The following is a 23,244-nucleotide window of genomic DNA, read 5'->3' as shown; positions in this document are numbered from 1 at the left end:
CACAAGAAAAGAAGCTGAATGCAAGAACAATCAGTGGTAATTTCATTGGTTATCTAGAAAAATTGAAAGGGTATATATTTTATTGTCCTAATCATGTCACAAGAATAATTGAAACTGGAAATGCTAGGTTCATTGAGAATGATGAAACTAGTGGGAGTATGGTTCCATCAAATGTGGAAATTAAGGAAATTATAACTCCCGCTATTTAAAGTAAACCTATTATAGAAAGACCACAAGAGGTTGCATTAAGACAATCTCAAAGAGAAAAGAGATTTGTTATCTCAGATGATTATGTGGTTTATCTTCAAGAGTCATATTTTGACTTAGGAATTGAAGATGATCCAATTTGGCCATTAGCTGTGATAATTCTGATAAATGGATGGATGCCATGAAAGAAAAGTTAAATTCTATAGAACAAAATGAAGTTTGGGATCTTGTAGAATTGCCAGAAGGTGGCAAGAGAGTTGGATGTAAATGGGTTTTTAAAACCAAATGAGACTCTCATGGTAACCTTGAACGTTATAAGGCCAGATTTGTTGCTAAAGGCTTTACTCAAAAAAATGGTATTGATTATAAAGAGACTTTTTCACTAGTCTCTAAGAAAGATTCTTTCAGAATTATTATGACTTTAGTAGCTCATTACGATTAAGAGTTACATCAAATGGATGTGAAAACTGCCTTTCTAAATGGGAATTTAGATGAAGATGTTTATATGGATCAACCATTGGGTTTTACAGTTGAAGGGAAAGAAAATTTGGTGTGTAAACTTAAGAAGTCAATATATGGACCTAAACAAGCTTCATGACAATGGTATCTTAAGTTTAATAATACCATTGGTTCCTTTGGATTTAAAGAAAACATTGTTGATCTGTGTATATATATGAAGATTAGTGGGAGTAACTTTATATTCCTGATTTTGTATGTTGATGATATTTTGCTTGCAACTAATGATCTTGGTCTCTTACATGAGACTAAAGAATTTCTCTGTAAAAACTTTGAAATGAAAGATATGGGAGAGGCAAAGTATGTGATCGGAATAGAAATATTTCGAGATCGGTCCCAAGGACTGGTTGGTTTGTCTTAGAAAGGTTATATAAATAAAGTTTTAGAGAGATTTAACATGTGTAGTAACCAAAATAATAATAATAATAATAATAATAATAATAATAATAATAATAATAAGAATAATAATAATTAATTAATTAATTAAATGAGTAATTAAATAATATAATATATTAATATATTAATATAATATAATATATTATTATATTACTATATAATAAAGTATTTTATATATATATATAGGTTAACATTAGGAAGCTTCTAGCTTCCTGATGAAATTGAATTGAGAAATTCAATTAGGCAGAGCCCCCTACGCATGCCTCGCATCTCTCTTTCTCTCTCTTCCAACATCTCTCCTCTCATCTCCTCTCCCACTCTCCTCAATTTCTTGGCAAATATTAGGCTGATTGGAAAATGGAAGATACCGTTGGATTCCTGTCTCCGCCACCGACATTCCTACCGGAGCAGTTTTGTCGTAGGAGCAGCGTAGGCATCACTCCTAGGGAAAGGTATAATCCCTCTCTTTTATTAATTTCTCCTTAGATCTTCAGCTGAATCGACAATCAGACACCACCACAGGGTTTTAGTCTTGATCGACAACATTTTGGCCGGAGCAAATTTTCAATTTGAAAATCCTAGAGCTAGCAAATCTATACGTGCAGGAGATAGTCAGAATGCATGAGGTATTGATGTCTATTGTTTCAGATCGAGACTCGAGATTTACTTCTCGATTCTGGAAGAGCTTACAAGAAGCACTGGGGATGAAGCTTACTTTTAGTACAACATTCCACCCCGAGACTGATGGATAGTCAGAGAAGACGATATAGATCTTGGAGGATATGTTATGGGCTTGTTTATTAGACTTCAGTGGTAGTTGGATTCAGTTTCTACCGTTAGTAAAGTTTGCCTACAATAATAGCTTCCAGACTAGTATCGGGATGACACCGTTCAAGGCATTGAATGGTTGAAGGTGTCGATCTCCTCTATATTGGGATGAGGTCAGTGAATGGCAGATATTGGATCTTGAACTCGTACAGCAGGCTTCTGAGAAGGTCAGGTTAATCAAGGATAGGATTAAATCAGCTTAGAGTCGGCAGAAGAGTTACGCGGATGTTCGCCATCGTGAGTTGGAATTCGAGGTTGGGGGTAAGATATTTCTGAGAATTGCTCCGATGAAAGGGGTGATGAGATTCGGGAAGAAGGGCAAGCTGAACTCGAGGTATATCGAACCATTCAAGATACTAGAACAAGTGGGTCCGATGGCCTATAGGATTGCACTACCCCCAACGCTTTCAAGGATCCATGATGTGTTCCACATATCCATGTTGAAAAGGTTCGTGTCAGATCTGTTGCATGTGATTATTTACGAATATTTAGAGATTGAGGATGTTTTGGCATATGAGGAGATACTCGTTCAGATTCTGGACCGTAAAGTTCAGAAGTTGCGTACCAAGGAGATACCGTTAGTGAAGGTTCTATGACGGAATCACGTGGTTAAGGAAGCTTATTGGGAGTTAGAGACGAAAATACGCTAGAAATATCCGTAGTTATTCTGTGTGGTAGTTTTGATAGTAGGGTCGGTATGGGTATGTATGTATGTATGTAATACTCTGTTATCATAGTAGTATTGTGTGGTTAGTATTTGGGAGAGTATGTGATATTGTGAACTCCCGAGACAGTGTATGTATGTAACCACGGTATTCCTCCGCCATAACTAAGGGTATGTATGTATTTGGGACGTGGCTGCTATGTGGGTGGTTGCCGGCTCTTCCTAGAGTCAAGTATGTGTTTGGGTATGTGGTTGAGTTGGTAAAAGAGAGATTACAAATTTCAAGGATGAAATTTTTGTAAGGAGGGGAGGTTGTAAGAACCCGACCCTAGATATGTAGATTGACTAACTAACGAAAGGGTAAAAAGGTAAATTTTGCAGGCTTTGTCAACGAATCCATTGTTCTCGTCGACGAAGACCTTTATAATCTTCGTCGCCGAAATTCAAAGCCTCGTCGATGAAAAGATATTGAACATGTTGCATAATATCGGAATAGGGTTCATCACCGAAGGAGCCGATTCATCAACGAAATGTATAAATGATTTGACGATGAAGGCATCGTCTCGTTGACGAGGTTGGTCGGGTCAAAGGGGCTATAAATATCCTATTTCATTGCTTAGGTGTTAAGAAACCTCAAATTCTCTCTCTCTCTCTCTCTCTCTCTCTCTCTCTCTCTCTCTCTCTCTCTCTCTCTCTCTCTCTCTCTCTCTTCGATTCTTCGATGTTCGTCGCCTAATTCGGTGATCTGACTTTACTGTGTGGATCAGGGGAGGAATCTCTTCGAGTATAGTGGATTAGAATTTCATTTCAAGGATTTTTGGGTTTTGACCCAAAAACGAGGTAAGGGTCTGATTTCTGTTTCGTTTCGGTATATATATAGTAGTAAGAATTGTAATGAAGTATAATTCTTGGATGTTTAGGTTTTGGTGTCTCGGTTCGTAGTTTTGTAGCCGTAGAGTTCATATTTTGGTATTCGATAAAGGTAAGGGGATTCTTTTTATATCAGTTTATTTTTAAAATCAAGATCGATAAACCTATAGTTTATGATCATATAAATGTTTTGGTTACTTATTTGGGAAAATCTATCCGGTGAAATATGGGATTTTTGGGTTACAGTTTTCGAAAAAATTTGGGGGTTTTGAGTATCATCTTTATTTTGTTGAAGAAACCGTATGTTGTATTAAAACTGTAGTATTGAGATTACCGTACCCATATTTGTATTAAACTGTATTCTTTAACTGAAAACGATTGGATTTGTTGTATACCAAATAAGTGTGGAATGAACTGTTGTATGTAAAATGTTCTAAATTTTGTAAAAACAGTTAGGGGTAGCTAATTACCGTACGCTAATGGGTATAGGGACATGAATTCCAAAATTGTTCCAGGTTTTGTAAATCAGTTAGGGGTGGCTAATTACCGTACGCTGAATTATCTAGGGGCGGCTAATTATCGTACGGTGACGCCATGTATTGGCTAATTACTGTAGGCGAGAGTGTTCGGCTCTATATTCGAGGGTGTGAAATATCGCATGTTCTTTCCGGCTGGTCACCGATGGGTGTGAGCTACACCGTACTGGAAGCAATATCGCTAGGATGCTTCGGTTATTGCAGGGTATCGGGTACTTAAGTGTGACAACACTGGCCGTATGTTTGGTATCGTATGTACTGGAACGGATTTGTGAAAAATATTGAAACTGTATTGTATTGTATTGTGTTATGTTTTATGCCGAAATAACACTCGTATGCCACACATTGATATAACTTGCTTTCTTCCTTACTGAGAGGTGTCTCACCCCGAATATATAAATATTTTTCAGGTCCTTCGGGTAGCTGAAACTAGCATCCTAGCGTCCGGAAGCGTGGGTGTTGGTTAGCTACATTTAGTACCTATGTAGGTACGGGTTTTGTAATCGGGTTGTCATTGTTGGATTTTGTAGACACCCGGAGTATGTACTGTAATTTTGGGAACGTATACTCTAGTTCTGTATAGACTCTGGTATGGTACGATGTATGTATAGAAAGAACATTTTTCGCTGCGTATTTGATGAGTATGGATATGTATGTGAATGTGTATAGGGTTCACGTGTACCCCACGGGGTTGGACTCTCATTCAGTATTATATTATGTATGTTTAATTGATACAGAGATAGGTTAGGTTACTATATTCACACCTGGGACCCATCTGCGGGTTTGGGGCGTGACATGACCGATATGTGATTATATGTTTTATTAATATGGGAAAAAAATGGTATGAAAAATCGGGGCATCACAGACTAGTTCATAAACCAATGACTCCGTTGATTTTAGGAATAGGTATTCTCTTATTAGGAGTTAAGAAAGCTAAAATTATGCTAAAATGAAATGGATTAGTAATGACTCAGTAGCCTATAGAATTTAAGTTAGCCAATCCTAAAAGAAATAAAGTGATAATTATAAATGTGCTCTGATAATAGACATGCTTAACTCATAAAATATAAATAGATATGTCTACCTTAAAGATCTAATGCATAATTTGAAAGTCTATATTAACTATGCATATCATGGTAAATATTTCAGTTATAGCTAAAGGGATGAAAAAGCATAACCTTAGTTGAACTATTATAATTACTTAAGGTTAAAAAAAATTTTAAAAGCACAACATATGATATTATTTACACATACTTGAGATTTAGAAGATCAATCACTAACGAAGCTCACAAGTGAAAAATATGAAATACAGCTGATAAAAGTATTGTAGGTGCAATGAACTTGTTTCATGCTCATAGCATATAGCCGACTCAAGAAGAAAATTCTCCTTGTTCAAATCTATGGAAAATCATTTCATAATCAAGGATATTAAACAAGTTGAAATAAGGGATAAGAATGAGCTTTCGAGCTTATTGATGCTTATCATATTGAAACAAATGAAAATAATATTGTTGGCCACAATCAATGGATGAATTGTCCAAGGCTTATTTGTCTTGTGTTGCTCCTTGCATTATAATGCATATGCTTATTGATAACCTTCTTTATTTTATTGTCAAAAAGGGGGAGAGAGAGTTGAATTAAAAAATTGGTATCTATGAAATATATTAGTATCCATAAGCATATTAATTGATATTTGAGCATGACAACATATTTGTATCCATAAGCATGTTATGATATTTATGATATTAATATGATATTGGTATTATTCTTGATATTGGCATCCATAAGCACTTACATGAAATTAATTGATATTTGAGCATGGTATGATAAATTTAAAATCATGATTGGTAATCTTGACATTTTCATGAATACATAGTTTATAATTCACCAATGAAATTCTGAATTCATTGAATATGAAATATACTTCATTCAATGGGAGTTAAACTTGTTAAATAATGATATCATGATTTATGCTGAAAATCTTTGAAAATTCAAATATACAATCTTTTGTATTTTCTCATGTTACTTTGGGAACTTATTGTCTATCTTTTTATGCATATTGAATGCAAAGTTTCTATTCAGAGCTTTCACTAGATCTATACTTTTACTTATGGTTCCTCATTGCCTTAGTATTTATATGTTTTTCTTGATATCTTACTCTTTTTGATTGATGTCAAAATGGGGAGAAGTTTTGGGCAAAAATTGAACATGATACTGCATACCTAAGCATGTATATTTGCTTAACTATGAAAGTATTTGATCTTGAATGATGTGATCTTGATATATAAGCATGATATTGAAATTAATATTGAAATTGATCGTGATATTGCAAATATTGTTAAGTTGATGCTTATTGTAAGGGGGAGTCTTTTAAGACTTACTCAATTTTTTGCTCCTTATTTGTCATCATCAAAAAGGGGGGAGATTGTTGGCCTTACAAGGTTTAAAATCTTGTTTTGATGATAACAAATCAGAGGAACTTAACATATTTGGTTAAGTGATAATATTTCAGGACTCAAGTATGAGAATACAAGGTCAATTGCTAACAAGGATCATTGAAATTGAAAGCTTATACTCCAAAGAAAGATGATCAAATGAAGCTTAAAGAATATTAAGGCATGGATTCAAAGATGATCTAATAAAGCTTGAAGGTCATGAGAGCATGAATATTAAAGAGAGATGAAAGCTAAATGAATATTGAAGCATAGACAACACTAATGAAGCTTGAAGCATATTGAGACATGAGTCAAGATGGACTCAAAGAAATGGAAAAGCATGAAGACTTAGTGCTTAGAGCATTTAAGTTTAAGAAGTCTCATATAAGTACTTCATTCAATATCAATATGGATATATGAAGCTTTTTAGGGGACATTATAGACTTAGAGACCAATTTTTGAAAACTCTAGAAAATGATTTTTAAAGTCACATTTGAGTTTTTCAAAAATTAAAGGTTCAAAGTATTGAAGAAATGAAAATTGTGAAAATTTGACAGCTTAGCCGATTGACCCAACAAGCCCAGCTGACTGACCCAACAAGCCCAGCCGACTGACATTTTTTATTCTAATTTTTTGCTCAAATAGAATGGACTCAGTCGACTGACCTACGGAAATTTCAAATTTTAAATAGTAACAAAAAATTTTCAAAAATAAGTTTTTGAATTCTAAGCGTTGTAAAAACTTTGGAAACACTCCAAGAGACGTGGGAAATAAGGAATTATTTTCTAAAACTCTATAAATACTCCCTAAACCCAAGGATTTTTAGACACCAAGCAATACAATCAACATTCAAGCATTCATATTAAAAACTCTTCTAAAGCTCTCTCTTGTTCAAACTCTTGCAAAAGAATACTACTGATATTCTGCTGATCAAAAGCCTACGATTCTTGATTTTCTACTGCATTTCAAAATTCTAAGAAAGAACTTGATAAACTTTCTTGAGCTTCATATCTTCTTTATTTGATATTTGATTTGAAGTATATTAGTGTTTTAACTTGTACTAATCAACTCTATTTTGAGAGTGTCTTTGTACGCTAATATTTGTTTCTTATTTTGTAGATGGTTCAGGTTCTTGAATCATTGTTAGAACGAGCGTGGGGTATCGCTTGGAGAGGCGCACTCTAGCCTATTGAATAAGTGACCAAGCATGAGGTATCGCTTGGAGAGGGGGCTCCACCCTAAAAGAGAGATTGTAAAAGGTTTGTTCCACCCGAAAAGGAACGGTATAGTAGAATCCTTAGGTGGTATTGGCCTAAGGCAAGGATGTAGGCTGGGTATAAGTCGAACCTAGTAAAAATCTTGGTCTCACTTTCTACCCTTTCTCTTTAAATTTATGCATATATAAATTGTGTAGTGTGTATTTAAGTGCAGAAAGCTAAAAGCTGAGATTGAGAAGGCTTTTAATTTAGGAGAGTACATTGATTAATCTTTTTCAGAAATCTTAAAGAGAGTACGTTGATTAATCGTTTGCGGAAACCTTAGTTAAAAGGAAGCAAACAAAATTTTAAACAGCGATTTAATCAAAATCAATATAGGGTATTCATTCAAACTCTACTTTGAACTTTCACAAACGCTGAATATTGCAAAGTGCTACAACTTATACATTTATATTTTGATTGGTTGATTATTTGATTGTTTGGTTAGTTGATTGTCATTGAATTGTGTTGATATTGAATTTTAGGTTGATCAAATTAAGAATTAAAATTAAACTACTCTTGTGTGTTTGCTGAGTTTACTAAAGGTTATGAATTTGTAAAAAAAAAAAAAAGGAATATGTGTCACAAATGACACAAGTACGCTTGAACAACTTAATAAAAGGCTACGGGATAGGAACCCACCTAGCGAATCCAAACTTGAGCCCACCAAACCAAAACTCTCTAGACCTTCCAAAGATTATGATTGATAGAGACCCCGCCACGTGTCTCTATGGCTAATCCTGACTTGCATCATCAGTGTTAATCTCCTACAAGAATACAAATATATTATAATTAATATTTAATCTAATTAATATATTTATGTGAGTTTGACATTGATCAAGTCAACAATCTAGGGCAACACAATAATTTTATGCATGTATAGTGTTAAACTATGTACTATAGTTATGTGTCTGTGTGCATGTATATGTACATAAACATAGTTGCATAGCTATTTATCTTGGAAACCATATATATAATTTTACAACAACCTTATATTCTACACGCCTAATAATATAAAACTCAATATTCATTATTACTTATCCATTGATTAATGTCAATGATGATAATACTTGCATTCATAAAAATAAGAAAATCATTATTGTTGTTAATCAAATAGCTTTCTCTTTCATGGAATCATTGCTTCTCACTCACAATCACTTTCATATTATTGTTAGTTCTACTAATCTACTCTTGGACAATTAGGTTTGAGCTGCCCCAATAGAGTTTTCAGAAGTTAGAACCATTAAGTGATTTTGACGAGAGATCTATAACACGACAACAAATAGCGAGAGGAGTCAAGCAAATAAGAGTTTTGGATATAGAAGATGGTATTGAAGGAGTTTAAATGAATGTATGTGTGTGTGTGTGTGTGTGTGTCTGTGAGAGAGAGAGAGAGAGAGAGACAGAGAGAGAGAGAGAGAGAGAGAGAGAGAGAGGTTTTTCTAAATTGTTGAACAATAAAAGGAGAATTTGATGCAATGAAACTATTATCTTAATTCAAACACATTACAATTTAATGATAGTCACATTAAATTTTGTAACTTATAAATTAGAAACTTAAAAACAACACCTAATCAACCCATCAAATCAGGTTGAATAAATTATTTTTTATAACTTTAAAATTATAAAAAAAATTAGGATTTAGGATATAGAGCCTTTTCAAGCCCTTTTTAGTACAAATAATATAGAAAAGTCTTTACTAATTAAATGTTAAATAAATAATTTTTTTATAATTTTGAAAATATATAAAAAAAAATTAGGACTTTAGAACCTTTTCAAGCCCTTTTTAGTATAGATAATACATCAGTAAAACCATAAGCCTTTTCTAGTTTTCTAACTTCCAAAACTCGATTCTAATTTTTATCAATTTAAAATTAAAAATAAAAGTAAATGAACCAATCAAATACCACATCTTATATCTTTGAAAATTATTTTAATAGAAGGAGCTTATATGCTCCTACCAAACACTTATTATTATTTTAATTTGTTACACCTTTTTCTAATAAAAAAAAATGAAATTATTTTTAAAAGTAAACATATTATCTTTAATGAAAAATAGCATACTCCATATTTGACCATGTAGGATATTGCCACAACAATTTAAAAGAAAATTCCTACAAGATCATAGCCATCCATTCCACCATGCTTCCATAAAATTCAGACCAACCAGTTAAACACATCTCAGCCGTCCATACAACATACCGTCTGATCTATCCCGCTTATAGCAAATCTCTTCTTATATTCACTCACGTTTTGACCGAAAAATCTTTTCCCGTTTCTCCAAACGCAATCGGCGTCTTCGCCACAAACCCTCACAGCTAAAACCCCCAAACCCTCGCCAAATCCCTAATCCAAAACCGAGAGAGAGAGAGAGAGAGAGAGAGAGAGAGAGAGAGAGAGAGAGAGAGAGAGATGGATTCAGATCAGGGGAAGCTGTTCATTGGAGGAATTTCTTGGGAGACGACGGAGGATAAGCTGAAGGAGTATTTTGGGAAGTACGGGGATGTTTTGCAGACTGTGGTGATGAGAGACAAAGTCACTGGGAAACCCAGAGGTTTTGCGTTTGTGGCCTTCGCAGATCCTTCGATTGTCGATATGGTTCTTCAGGACAAGCACATCATAGATGGTAGAACGGTGAGAACACCCACCCACTTTGGGGAACTTCTTCTGGTGCCAATTATTTTTGGGCGTTAATGCTTCGGTTTTTTTGCTGATTTATTGCTGTAATTTTTTTCTTATGGGCATAGACCGTGGAGTTCTTTTGTATTGTTATTTTCTATCTTTTTCTTCTCGAGTCTTGGCATGCTTTTATTGGCATCTTGCGTCTTTGTTGTTATTAATTCCTTCTGATTATTTATTGATGCGATTATTGATTAATCTTTACTGGTTGTACTAGACTAGGTTTTGCATCGAGGTTTTCTTTGATGGACGTAAACTGATACCCTAAGTGGCATCTTGTGTATTCCTTAGTACTTAACTTAGGCTGTACCCTAAGTGGCATGTCGTGCATTCCTTAGAACTTAACCTGCGTATTGATTGATGAAACTGTGGATTAATGTTGCTGGTTGTATTAAATAAGTTTTTGGTTTAGGGCTTCTTGATGTAGATATTAATGTTCATGGTGTGAAAGTCGTTTAGAATGGAACATATTTATAAAAAAACAGTGCACTCAAGAGTGTGAGGGGCTGAGTTTTCCCAACTTGTCCAAGTCTGAGTTTAAGCTTGCAACAGTTGTTTAGTGGATGGTTATTGATGAGTTCGGTTGTTGATTATATGAATAATGGGGGTGCATTATTTAGCTTATTTGTTGTTATGTTGATAAATGGAATCACCTTTTTGGCATCAGAGTTAGATCAAACTGAATGTTTTTCGTTTAGCTGTTTTTATTTTTAAAAAGATAAGTCTCTTTTATTTTAAGATTGCCTGCTTTAATGTTGGACTTGTTTTTCCTGTGCAACCCTTTCTTTTGATTTTGAATTCATATTTTATTTTTGAAATCATATTTTATTTCGGGGTCACAGTGTCAGACATGTTGCGTATGTTCTGTACACTGATCTCATTGCAGCATCCTGTAAGTTTTGATTTTGTGAGTTTATGGTCATCTAGTTGACTTTAGTGAGATTCAGCACTCCTGATGATGACAGTTTTCTTCCTAAAATACAATTATGATATGCATTGTGGATGATTTATAATCAAGAAAGTAATGCAATGAAGCATTTTGGTTGAATGTCGGCTTATTTGTTCATGCATGCTGTCAAATAAGAAACACATTGATGCATTTATTTAAACCTCATTTTTGCATTCCTATTCACCTACTCTAGTAAAGGACAGCAAAAATATAAAGGAAAAGAAGCAGGTTTGATGAGTAATCATTTGCTTAATTGTTTGTCTAGCAAAATCTTTTTCTATTATGTTATATTGGGTATTTTAGCTGTGTGCATATATGAGGTCTGAGCTCCATAATTTGATCCTTGAATTGGTAGTTGTTTATGATTTACATGTGCTTATTTTTCCTATGTATAGTTGTCTATGGCTGTATAATCTGCCTCGTTTTTCAGGTTGAGGCTAAGAAGGCCTTATCAAGGGAGGAACAGCAGACCTCTTCCAGATCTGGAAATCCTAACTCTGGTAGAAACATAGGATCTGGTGGAAATATCAGGACCAAAAAAATTTTTGTTGGAGGGTTGCCTCCCACTCTGACTGAGGAAGGATTTCGTCAATATTTTGAATCGTATGGCCATGTTACAGATGTAGTAGTTATGTATGACCAGAGCACTCAGCGGCCTCGGGGATTTGGGTTCATCTCCTTTGATAGTGAAGAAGCAGTTGACAGGGTTTTACACAAAACATTCCATGATTTGAATGGAAAGCAAGTGGAAGTGAAGCGTGCACTTCCAAAAGATGCAAATCCTGGTGGGGGTGGCCGCTCCATGGGTGGAGGTGGAGGTGGTGCTGGAGGTGGTGCAGGTACTGGAGGTGGGAGTTACCAGGGCTATGGTGCCTCTGGCACCAACCAGGGTGGATATGATGGTCGAATGGATTCTAATAGGTACATGCAGCCTCAGAATGCTGGAGGTGGGTTTCCACCTTATGGTTCTGCTGGCTACAGTGCCCCTGGCTATGGATATGGTCCTGCTAACAATGGAATGGGCTATGGTGGCTATGGTGGCTATGGTGGTGCTAATCCTGGTTTTGGTGGCCCTGGTGGTGCAGCATATGGAACCCCAAATGTTCCAAGTGCTGGTTACCCTAGTGGTGCAGCAGGTGCTCCTAGGAGTTCATGGAGCTCGCAAGCTCCCTCTGGTTATGGTGCTGCGGGATATGGTAATGCTGCTTCTTGGGGTGGAAGTGCTGGTGGGGGTGCTGGCGGTGGTGGTCCTGGTTCTGGCCCTACAAGTCAATCTCCTAGTGGAGCTGCTGGGTATGGGAATCAAGTTTATGGATATGGTGGTTATGGTGGAAGTGATGGGTCTTATACTAATCCAGCTGGGTATGGCACCGTTGGAGGGCGTTCTGGCAGCACCCCTAACAGCAATGCTGCTGGCAATGTTGGTGGGGGAGAGTTGCAAGGGGGTGGTGGCGGTTATATGGGAAGTGGTTATGGTGATGCCAATGGGAATTCAGGGTATGGTAATGCAGCATGGAGATCTGACCCGTCGCAGGCTTCTGGCAATTATGGTACTCCCCACACAAATGGACCGCATGGTGGGCAGGTTGGTTATGGTGGTGGGTATGGTGGTCCTCAAAGTCGACAAGCTCAGCAACAGTAATTCTGGTGATGGAATTCTGATGGGGCTTCCTCCTTTGTATTAGGATTGTGTTCTCGCTCATGCAACCATAATATAATGGTTTCTCGTTTCAAGCAGCAGAGGGTGGTGGCTTCACTAGGGATGATGCCAGACACACTTTGGGACTGGTTGGATTGCTTGATACCCAGTAGTTTGCAATATCTATTTTGGTAGTCTATAATAATGAGTAGTATTTTGAGGAGTCATTTATGCCTGTTATTCAATAGTTTCTGCTTTACATGTAGTTTTAAATCTGGTGTGCTTATTATTGAGTCTACTAGCTAATTTGTAGCTTTTTCATCGCAAGGTTTGCTCGGTACTCGGTAGCTTACTTGTTAAAACTTTATTTATGTGAGCTTAATTGCAGTTGGCTGTTTGTCAATGATGTGGTAGCATTATTTTGACCTTTTGAGCAGGCATCATCTTCATTTTTATTAATGATTGGTTAATGTAGTCTCTCATCTCAGTATCCTTTTTTGAAATGACAAAGTAGCAATACAGAGACATAGGAGGCTTCTTAATGATAGGAGTTGGAGCTAAAAATCAGTTGGGTTCATCACTTCGTAATGGGTAGCGATAGTCGTAGTGTTAAGTTGACACTTTGACAATGGCATAATCATTTCCCCCTGTATTTGCGCTTGTGTTGTACAGGAGGAGAGGTGCTCAAGTTCTAAAGTCACTCATGCCTAAGCACGAGAGACGTAGTGCAGGTTGTGTTTAGCGTGGAATGGAATTTAAAGTGGGCTTGGTCCGGTTGACATAATGCATATGCCTGAAACAGGTGATGCCCAAGCTGTGCCAGGCCAACAGCATCAAATTCCGGGGATTCTTCACATTTCAACTCCTGAAAATTTCTGATCTTCACTTGATGGCTTCGGGTGGACAGATGGAATATTTTTTTCTAAGCTATAAACAGCCTGTGGTATGTTGACTTGCAACAATTAGCCATGCCTTTCGTTTTTTCAAATTTTCATTACGAGCCTATGCCATCTTTTGGTACTTGAAAGGTAGAATTTGATGTTCTCAATGGGAAATCTTTCATCTGTTTTGTTTAGAATATAGGGGATACTTGGCATTTAGAAACATTCTTTCATTAATGATGAAGGAAAATGAGTTCAATATTTGATGGAAAATTATTTAATAGAAAGAATAGTCTACATTCTAGGAGATTAACAAATGTGGTTATTATGCTGGGTTTAAATATGTCCTTAGAATCAAATGGTTGTGCCAAAGTAGCTAGTTCATGTGTGTTTCTTGCCGAAATAAGAAATCTGATTCTACCTCAGTCATTTTTGTTTTTAGCTATAGATGTATTAGCCCATTCAGTCATGATGTGTTAGTGACATTTTCTAATTTGAAGTTTGAACTAACCTCGCAGGTTTCATTAGGCATTTATTGTTTCTTTTAAAAAAAAAGAATATGATAAATTAATTGTCATAAAATTATATATTCTCGCCCACAAAATTTTTAACACTTCGAAAGAGATTTGTGTTATTATTATATTTTAAAAGGATATATTTAGGTGACAGTTTCTCGATTTGCGAGTAAGGTGAGGGTCATTAGTGTATGCAATTTTGCTTCGTTTTTATAGAGGGATTATTTCTTGGGCTTGAACCTAGATGAATTGGTGATACAGAAATAAATCTTCTTGTTGATCTAAGACTGGTCCCCTCGTGTTATTATGTGTAATAAATACATATACCTGCATTGAGTTTTGTTGAATGGACATCCTACCTGTTTCCTACTCTTGAGCTTGAAGATTTTATGCAGGTCTCCATTGATATTTTGTTTTGAAACATTTATACACTCGCTTAGATATAGCTACTTGTGAGGGGGAATTTATATACAAATGGCGAGGGGAGAGTGGCATTCTCATCTCTTTGCGCTTTTGAATAAATATGGAAATCTTTTTCTCCTCCAAATGGCGTATTTTGTATGCTTTGGGACATTTGCTGCTATCTTATCTTTCTTTCTCAAATTGCAATTATACAATCTTGTTATTTTAAGTGCCTAATATATTAAAAAATAAAAATAAAAAATAGTTAATGGGAGATTTTATTTTTTCTTTTCGAAGGATAGAAGTGTCGAGAGTCGACAGCTTTCGGCAGCAAATGCCAACTTCATATTTTTGAAATCCTTAGGGCTTTTTAGTTGTCTAGGATAATCTTGTTGTATGTATGTATGTGTATTTCAAGAAGTCACCTTTAATTTTTTTTTTCAATTTGCTGGAAAGTTGAAAAATATTTTGTTTTATTTTCACATTTTTCATACAAATATTAGAATTTTTTATTTTTTATTTTTAAAGTGGGCATATTTAAACATAGATTATTTCTTTTAACAAATTTAGAACTATTAAATTTTATTCACTATTTTATTTCAAATTATTTTAGGTCTTTTTCTACCCCCTTCTATTACCCCATAGTAACTATGTTACCTGAGTGCCAAAATCATTAAGCCGTGCCTCCCTTATCTTCTATAAAAGCAACACCGAACTTATTGAAAATGTGTTTATTTATTTTTCAGTGTTATGCCACTCATTCAACTAAGCATTTTCACGACACTAATAAAATATTAATTAATTATAGAATAAAACATGAAAAAGTAAAGATACAACTAAAAGGTGTGTTTGTAAGTATGAATTTTAGATATTAGATTTGAATTTGGGTAAATCTAAACAAATTTTAATACAATTTTCTGCATAATCTTATCCAAACTAACATCCAAACATGAGGTAAGTTTATAACTATCTGGCCAAATAGAATTAGTTGGGAAAATTGAAGATTAACGCAACCAAAATAAAATAAAATAAAATAAAAGACTCAGTCTGCTTGTGCCATTCACTACCATAACCATTTTGTCAATCATAGCCATTAATTTATGCAAGTCTTATTTTTTTCTATGAATGAATAAAAACAAAGATGAAATACGCAAGGGGCAGGTTTGTTCAAACATTTTGAGGAAATGAATTTTGAGCAATCTCTACCGCTCAGTTACGATGGGCTACCTTCTGCTCAAAATTCAGGTCTGCCTTTTTTCATTATTATGCATGATGATGAGAAAAAGGATGAGCCCAGCAGCAGCAGCAGTAGCAGGAGGAATAGGAGCAGCAGCAGAAATGAGGCCAAGCTTACTTTGAATTAGAATCTATCTTTGGTGGGCAGCGGGCACCATCAGTTAGAAGAAGGTGCACTCTTGTATGGATTGCCAAATGCAGGAGTATTGCCAGGACGTGAGAATACAATCTACATTACAAGAAAAAAATAAAGTTAAAAAGTGCTCCAAGTTTGGAGACCTATAGCTCCAAACATAAGGCATGTATTAAGTAATTTAATTATAGGGGCAGACAACCTTTTAAGTAGCAACAATTTGCTACAGTCCATTGAGAAAAACATATTTTATGATGAATTCCCAACTATACTGTCATCTGTCTTCAGTTAATTATCTTCACTTTCCCTTTGTTTTAGTCAAATTAAACAATCTTCATGTAATGGTTGGGCTCATCAAAATATGGTAATTTTGAGTAAGCTAATATATATGTATGTGCCCATCGAAATAAGAAAAAGAATAATCCATTTAGCTGTTTACTTTTTTCAAACAATCATTATGATCTTTAATTTATCAAAGTGGGCAAAGCCAAACAAACGTTGCATGCTATTGTACAGAAAAATACCTGATAATTTCCGAGCGTGCGCGACTTAAAACCAGCTGCACAATAATCAAAATAGTATTCCCACATCCGGATGAACCTTTTGTCGAACCCCAGCCCAAGGATTTTGCTAAAGAACAGAGTCAAAAAGGTCCAGATTATGACTTCCAAGTTTTGCAAAGTAGGAAAAACCTTGTTTTAGAAAAAGTAAAAAGCCGCATAAAATTGTGAAATAAAATGAATACCAAGCTAATATAACACAACTTTCATTTCTCATAAAAGATCTTCAATGCAAAGTTTATGCCCTTCTCAGTTTTGCCGCATCAGTGTTTAGCTCTTTAGCTCTTCGCCATATTTACCCAATACATCTAATAGATTAAGCATATTTACAAGCATACTTCAAGCCTGGGATTGCATGCCTCGTTCCTCTTTGAAATGCAACATCATGACGTGCCTGGAAATCTTTTTCCACTGATTGGAAAACTATTTCCATAACACAGATATGGAAGTTACATATAAAGGGGCATGCAGATCTTTGAAATAGGTGATGTGTCAATAAATAACTGCAATAGTCAAATAATCCTCACACCTGACCATGTTTACATCATGCTTCGGCAGAATATATATATATAACACTACACAATTATTTTCATACCTCTGCTTCTCCATGAAATTTTTCCTCCAATATCTCAGTGTTTGGAAATAATGTATTCCTATGTTTTCCAGATGCTCCACACTGCAAGCAACTCTTAAAGTAAACTTATAATAATAATAATAATAATAATTAAAAAAGGAACGCCAAGTATAAATTTGAAGTTACAACATTTGCCCTTACCAAAGTCTGGATGAAGCTGCCATGGCAGATGTTACTCTACTTAATGAAGGCAAGCATCCACCAGGGAATATATATTCCTTTATAAAATCAGAGCTTTGCCGGTACTCATCATACCGTTCATCTGGTATTGATATGAACTGAGGAAAAGTCGAACCAAGGCAGTCATGATCCAATTTTGAATGCTAAATGGACCCTATTAATGTAACCCTCTAAATTTCAAACACAAAGTTGGTTCCATAATACAGGAGTTGACATAGGCCAATGCGTTTCGTGTCATGTTTTGGAGGCACACAAGCCGGTAGGTGGTAGTGCATGATTGCGACATTGCTATAATTGTAATGCAAATATATAGTACACATGAAGCCATGTATTTAAATCCTAAAATATTCACAAATGCCCTAAGGACTAGTTACATTGTGTTGTTGAAAATCCATCTTTTTGCTAATTTTAAAAAAATGTTATTTGCGAAAGCATATTTCAGTTCCATGACTTGAAACCCTCAGAATTCAGTAGTCATATTCAACAGCAGATTTCAATTACTTTAGTTGCTAACAAATTCATCACAGCATGCAGGCATTTGATTTGTGAATAAACATGAGTTAAATTGGCTAAATGCGGATATCATAGGCATCCGAGCACTATGACTGCCCTTATATTCATTTGTCAATGAACATGAGAATTATACTGGCAAAGTAATGATGTCACCGACATTCAAGCAGACAAGAACTAAAGTATAAACAGCCTCGTGAGAAGACCCTTGGACATTAGAATCACATAGAGACAGACAGAAAGGAACTAATTTTTTAAAAAGGTTTATACACCACCTGTAGAACAAGAAGCCCATCTTCTGCCAATACAGATTCACAGGAAACAAAAAACTCCTCCATGAATTCATGGCCAACAGCTTCTATCATCTCACTGTAGAAGATCGTCAAAGATCATAGGGAGTACTCAGCATATTGAACCACACAACAGAGGCTGAAGAAACTCACCAAGATATAATTCTGTCGTATTTGTTGGTCTTGGGCAATTGGCGATAGTCACAAAGAAGAAACCTAATGTTGTCCTGACAGCAGGGTTGATCTAATAAGTATGAAAAATCCTTGACCTTAAAGAATATTTAAGAACAAATAATAACAGTAAGCCAGGATATACTCCCATGCAAACAGCAAAAAGCCCTGTTATGGCAACTGAAAGCAAGATATGTGCATGGATATTTCAACTACAAATTGATAGAAAAGAAGTGGGTTATGGGTCAAGAGCTGACCGCTGCCACAGAGCCATTTAAACATCACTGGGAAAAGAACCATATTAAAAAGCACATAGACATCATAGGCACAATGGAAAAAACTCTAGACTTGTAGTCTACATAAGACATCTACATGATTTTTTTTTTTTTTTTTTAATGCTATCTACGGCCATATATTGTAAAAAGGAATGCAGTAGCTTTCCCACTTTGTTGACCTGGGTTCATTTTAACCTTCCATTTGTCCTGTAGTGCTACAGTTCCAAGTGAAGGTGCTCAATGCATAATTGAATCATATACAAGATCTCCATCAATCTGCCCTTGGTGAGACCTTCATGTTCCTATGAATTTTTTTGGTGAAAATCATTTTTCAAAATTGTTTAATACCTACCAACATCCAAAACCATAAAGCATGCTGGGTATTCTATGATCACACAAAAAAATATAAGCACTTTTCCAATTCAGATATCCTGCTCTAGTTCAATGGATGGCACCCACCTCAAGTTCCCTTGCAGTTTCTGATCCCTAATTACTTCTTCTAGGTTATCAAAGTTACATTCAGTTTCATGCTATTCTTGCCTGAACTAGATTATGAAGTGTATTCTACATTTTTTCGACTTAAAAATTAACCCCAAGTTTCAACTAAATGCAACCCTTAGTGCACAAAGTTAGGGGATGGCATGATGTATGCAGCCTTACCTTCACATTTGGAGAGGCTATGTTCCATAGATTCATAAATGAAAAGATACATTTGGAAAACACCATACACTGCTGGACCTAATCCAGGATATGCATGATCACCAACTAGAAATACAATGAAGAAAGGACTCATGTCCAGGACAATCCTTGATGTCTGCCAATAGCGATCAGGAAGTTCTCACTTGTTTTAGTTTAATTGGAACTGGTGAAAGGCTGCTGTTCTCTCCTTTTGTTAGTGAAAAAACAAAAAAAAAATTGTGTGGTTTCCGATAAGGAAAAAAAAAAAATCAAGAGAAAGCTTTGCAAGAGTGTCTAAGAAACAGTGGAAAATGATGGCGGGAAGATGTTGAACAATATAGACATCCATAACTGTAGTTTAGAGTTAAATGTGTTGGTATAACATATGACAAGGCATTGTTTCCAATACCGCATTAAGTCACCTGTGCACTCTCTTCCATGCTTCACTAGTTTAATTTTAATTACTTACCACCAACATGATCTGGCCCATCTTGGTAGAATACACATAATTTTCATTTTGGACAAAACATTTTAATGGTCTGGATTTGCAAATAATAAGTATACTTGTCTCAGACTTTCTTTAATTTTACACCATATATCAGACGCTAAATTTTCAAAGTGCTTCCTTGTTAGTTACAGCTAAATGCAACAAAATATTTCAACAAACAAACCAAACTATTCTAGGATACGTTCGAAAGGGTGCTGTTCTCTCTTTTTTGTTAGTGAAAAAAGAAAAAAAAAAATTATTTGGTTTCCTATAAGAAAAAAAAATCAAGAGACAGGTTTGCAAGAGTGTCTTAGAAACAGTGGAAAATGATGGCAGCAAGATGTTGAACAATATAGACAGCCATAACTGTAGTTTAGAGTTATATGTGTTGGTATAGCATATTACAAGGCATTGTTTCCAATACCGCATTAAGTCACCAGTGCACTCTCTTCCACGCTTCACTAGTTTAATTTTAATTACATACCACCAACATGATCTGACCCATATTGGTAGAATACACATAATTTTCATTTTGGACTCAAAACATTTTAATGGTCTGGATTTGCAAATAATAAGCGTACTTATCTCAGACTTCTTTTAATTTTACACCATATATCAGACCCTAAATTTTCAAACTGCTTCCTTGTTAGTTACAGTTAAATGCAACAAAATATTTCAACAAACAAACCAAACTATTCTAGGATATGTTTGAAAGGCTGCTGTTCTCTCTTTTTTGTTAGTGAAAAAAGAAAAAAAAAATTTATTTGGTTTCCTATTAGAAAAAAAATCAAGAGACAGCTTTGCAAGAGTGTCTTAGAAACAGTGGAAAGCAACTTTTTATCTGTTCTCAGAATCTGATCATTTTGACAGAATTTTTTCATTAAAAAAATGAAAGAAGTTTTCCCAAACCTATTCATCGCTACCATTTCACAATAAATAAATAAATAAATTCTGGAAACTATATCTAGACAAGAGACAAAAAGGTTTCTGATTGCAGTCAGATGACATGCTTTTTGTAGATTTTCCACAAGGTCTGTACATAATGCAAGGGAATGACACGTGTGAGAAATTCAACAATAGTGCAAGCATACCACTAAAATTTATCATGTTTTTCATGTTTTGGCACCCAAAATTCAATACCTGAAGGCCAGCTTCCTTCACTTTCATTTCGGCATATCTCAGTTGCTCCTCAGACAGGGTGATACCAGTGTACTTGCATCCAGTTTTTTTGACAACTTCAACTGCTAGGCTTCCCCAACCACACCCAATCTCAAGAATTTCGTGCTTATTCTCAATTCTTGCCTAGATATTGGAAAATGCAAATAAAAACATTCAAGCTAGAAATCAAAAAAGATATTCAAACTTTGAAGAAAACAATCACCTTTTCAATAAGAAGAGATATTTTTCTCAGTTGCGCAACTTTTAAGTTTTCGCCATCCATCTTTAAGACATGAAAACGAGAAACAATGAGTTTTGAGTTGCTGAAAGAAAATTGAAGTTGATCACCTTTTTCACATATTGTTTAAAGATAAGATCCTCAAAAGGATTTCAATTATACCTTAAATACTGCACAGGAGTAAGTCATCGTTTCATCCAAAAACAGGGCAAAGAATTCATTGCTCTGGAACAAAAATTGTTAGGATGAGAAGGAAAATTGCAGGTTCATAACAATGCAAGTCACAGATTAGCAACATGAGAATCCTACGACACTACCATGATAAGCATAATCAAGATTTGAGAAAATTTCCACGCTTATTAAATGGTTTCTCTTTCCAGTTAGAACCCATCTATACCAAAGAAACTAACAAATCATCACTAGTAATCAGTAACTGATGGCATAGTCATGTGTCACGGTCCGCCTCTTTTCACACCGTTGTGAAGGGGCCGTGCGGCGCTAGCTAAAGCACTCTTGTTTAACTAGTCAGCCTATCGTTTACCAACATTCATCCACAAAGCACTTTCATTAACATTCATTCAGATAGCAGTGGAAACAGTAATCAATTCATGAAAGTCGTGGCAAGTAAGCAGTAAACATTGAAGCAAACGTAATTCATTAACAAATCCTTCGTTGACATGTTGTACTTAGCGAGGGAGGCAAGTAGGCTAAACACGTTGACAATTGCTAGTGAGTTTTACAATGATTGATGAACACTCACCCTCCCCTAAAGAGGTTTTTATGTAATTATCATCCTAACGCTAGGAAACATCAAAGTGACCGAGGAGTCATACTACCTTATTTGGCTTACAAAGACTCTACTAGCAGAAAATAACCCTACACTAGTATTTACACGATGGAAACCCATCCTAAGCACATGAGATAAGCGGTCACAGGCAAGCATAATGCCCTGAACAAGCTTAGCTCGTGACATCATGGCATGTTAAAGACTGCAAAATGCAACAACAACAACAAAACCAAGCCTTAAGTCCCACTAGGTGAGGTCGGCTACATGAATCCTTCTCCGCCAATTTATGCGATCATGGACAATTTCTTCTGCAAAACGGATGCCTCAATTGATCTAATGCTGAGCACAAATTACGTAGGGTCTCACAGCCATGTTTCACATAAATGAATTAATGATGGATCAATTACATATCAACTACATTTTCTATATAGCAGTTCCGGACATTGCTTCAATTATAATTGTAGTTTCAAAATGTGGTTTTACGGGTTTTTTTTTTTTTATTTGACATCTGATCATATCTATCCTGACATATGTCCAAACTTTCTCTCATGAGAATTGGAATGAGGTTTCAATTATAAAGATCAGTGGATTAGGGGTGTAATCTGTGCCAACTCAAAGGATAGAGTTCAAATTAAAATAAACTAGATCCATAGTAGTGTGTTTGGATGAAATTTTTAATGCTTGTTTAAAATAATTGTTATTAAATCTATAAAATTATGCTCCCTTGATTTTGAACAATCTATGTTACTTTCAGATCTGCAAATAGATCATTAGTATATACATTTTTATATTTTTCCTAAAATGAGAAAGTCTAAAAAGTAAATAATTGATGTCCAAATTTAAGATATGTGGCCTGGTATTTTAGTAGTTTTAAAATTATCTATAGCAGAAAATTTCTACTTAAATATGATATACTGATTTTATTTTTATTTTTTGAAGTGAGTTAGTGTGCATGCAGACATGTAGGCTCTACCCAAGATTATCTGTCATTTTTTTTTTTTTTTTTTTGGTAAAAGAGGGCGGCACCTCCTAAACTTTATTAGAAAACCCCTCACTTATGGCAGAGGAAAATCGTGATTACAATTTTGAGACTTTGGGACTATAAAAGCAAAATTCCAAGACCATAAAACTAAC

At 35.2% G+C, this 23,244-nt stretch overlaps 2 protein-coding genes across 4 annotated transcripts in view; one reads left to right on the top strand and one right to left on the bottom strand.

The window, feature by feature from the left end:
- The first annotated feature begins 9,838 nt into the window (after positions 1 to 9,838).
- LOC131150283 (heterogeneous nuclear ribonucleoprotein 1) lies at positions 9,839 to 14,173 on the top strand. 2 transcript variants are annotated; one of them, XR_009135516.1, is made up of 3 exons: positions 9,950 to 10,342; positions 11,767 to 13,124; positions 13,648 to 14,173. XR_009135516.1 is itself a non-coding variant. In XM_058100895.1 (2 exons), the coding sequence occupies exons 1-2, from the start codon at positions 10,121 to 10,123 to the stop codon at positions 12,976 to 12,978; spliced, it is 1,434 nt and encodes a 477-aa protein (XP_057956878.1). In that variant the 5' UTR covers positions 9,839 to 10,120; the 3' UTR covers positions 12,979 to 13,378. The 2 variants fall into 2 exon arrangements, 1 of the variants encoding a protein (XP_057956878.1); XM_058100895.1 differs by lacking the exon at positions 13,648 to 14,173 and having other exon boundaries at positions 9,839 to 10,342; positions 11,767 to 13,378.
- A 1,629-nt stretch (positions 14,174 to 15,802) lies between these two features.
- The window catches only part of LOC131150880 (uncharacterized), an 85,434-nt gene continuing 77,992 nt past the window's right edge, over positions 15,803 to 23,244 (bottom strand). For both annotated transcript variants that reach the window (XM_058101930.1, XM_058101929.1), the window contains 9 exons: positions 21,486 to 21,548; positions 21,309 to 21,368; positions 21,068 to 21,229; positions 18,470 to 18,543; positions 18,302 to 18,395; positions 17,478 to 17,614; positions 17,298 to 17,378; positions 16,667 to 16,772; positions 15,803 to 16,238 (listed from right to left, as the gene is read on the bottom strand). In XM_058101930.1, the coding sequence (XP_057957913.1) occupies positions 16,167 to 16,238; positions 16,667 to 16,772; positions 17,298 to 17,378; positions 17,478 to 17,614; positions 18,302 to 18,395; positions 18,470 to 18,543; positions 21,068 to 21,229; positions 21,309 to 21,368; positions 21,486 to 21,548 (849 nt within the window). In that variant the 3' untranslated portion in view covers positions 15,803 to 16,166. The remainder of the gene's footprint in view (positions 16,239 to 16,666; positions 16,773 to 17,297; positions 17,379 to 17,477; positions 17,615 to 18,301; positions 18,396 to 18,469; positions 18,544 to 21,067; positions 21,230 to 21,308; positions 21,369 to 21,485; positions 21,549 to 23,244) is intronic.

The sequence above is a fragment of the Malania oleifera genome, chromosome 3, assembly GCF_029873635.1.
Source record: "Malania oleifera isolate guangnan ecotype guangnan chromosome 3, ASM2987363v1, whole genome shotgun sequence".
NCBI classification, from domain to species: domain Eukaryota; kingdom Viridiplantae; phylum Streptophyta; class Magnoliopsida; order Santalales; family Ximeniaceae; genus Malania; species Malania oleifera.
The sequence above is the reverse complement of the archived record's forward strand: the minus strand, read 5'-3'. Positions and strand labels throughout refer to the sequence as shown.

Excerpts from the sequence above, each read along its gene's own strand:
- LOC131150283 (XM_058100895.1), top strand. The coding sequence starts at position 10,121 with ATGGATTCAGATCAGGGGAAGCTGTTCATTGGAGGAATTTCTTGGGAG. Across the intron at positions 10,343-11,766 it reads ACATCATAGATGGTAGAACG|GTTGAGGCTAAGAAGGCCTT; the intron begins GTGAGAACACCC and ends CTCGTTTTTCAG.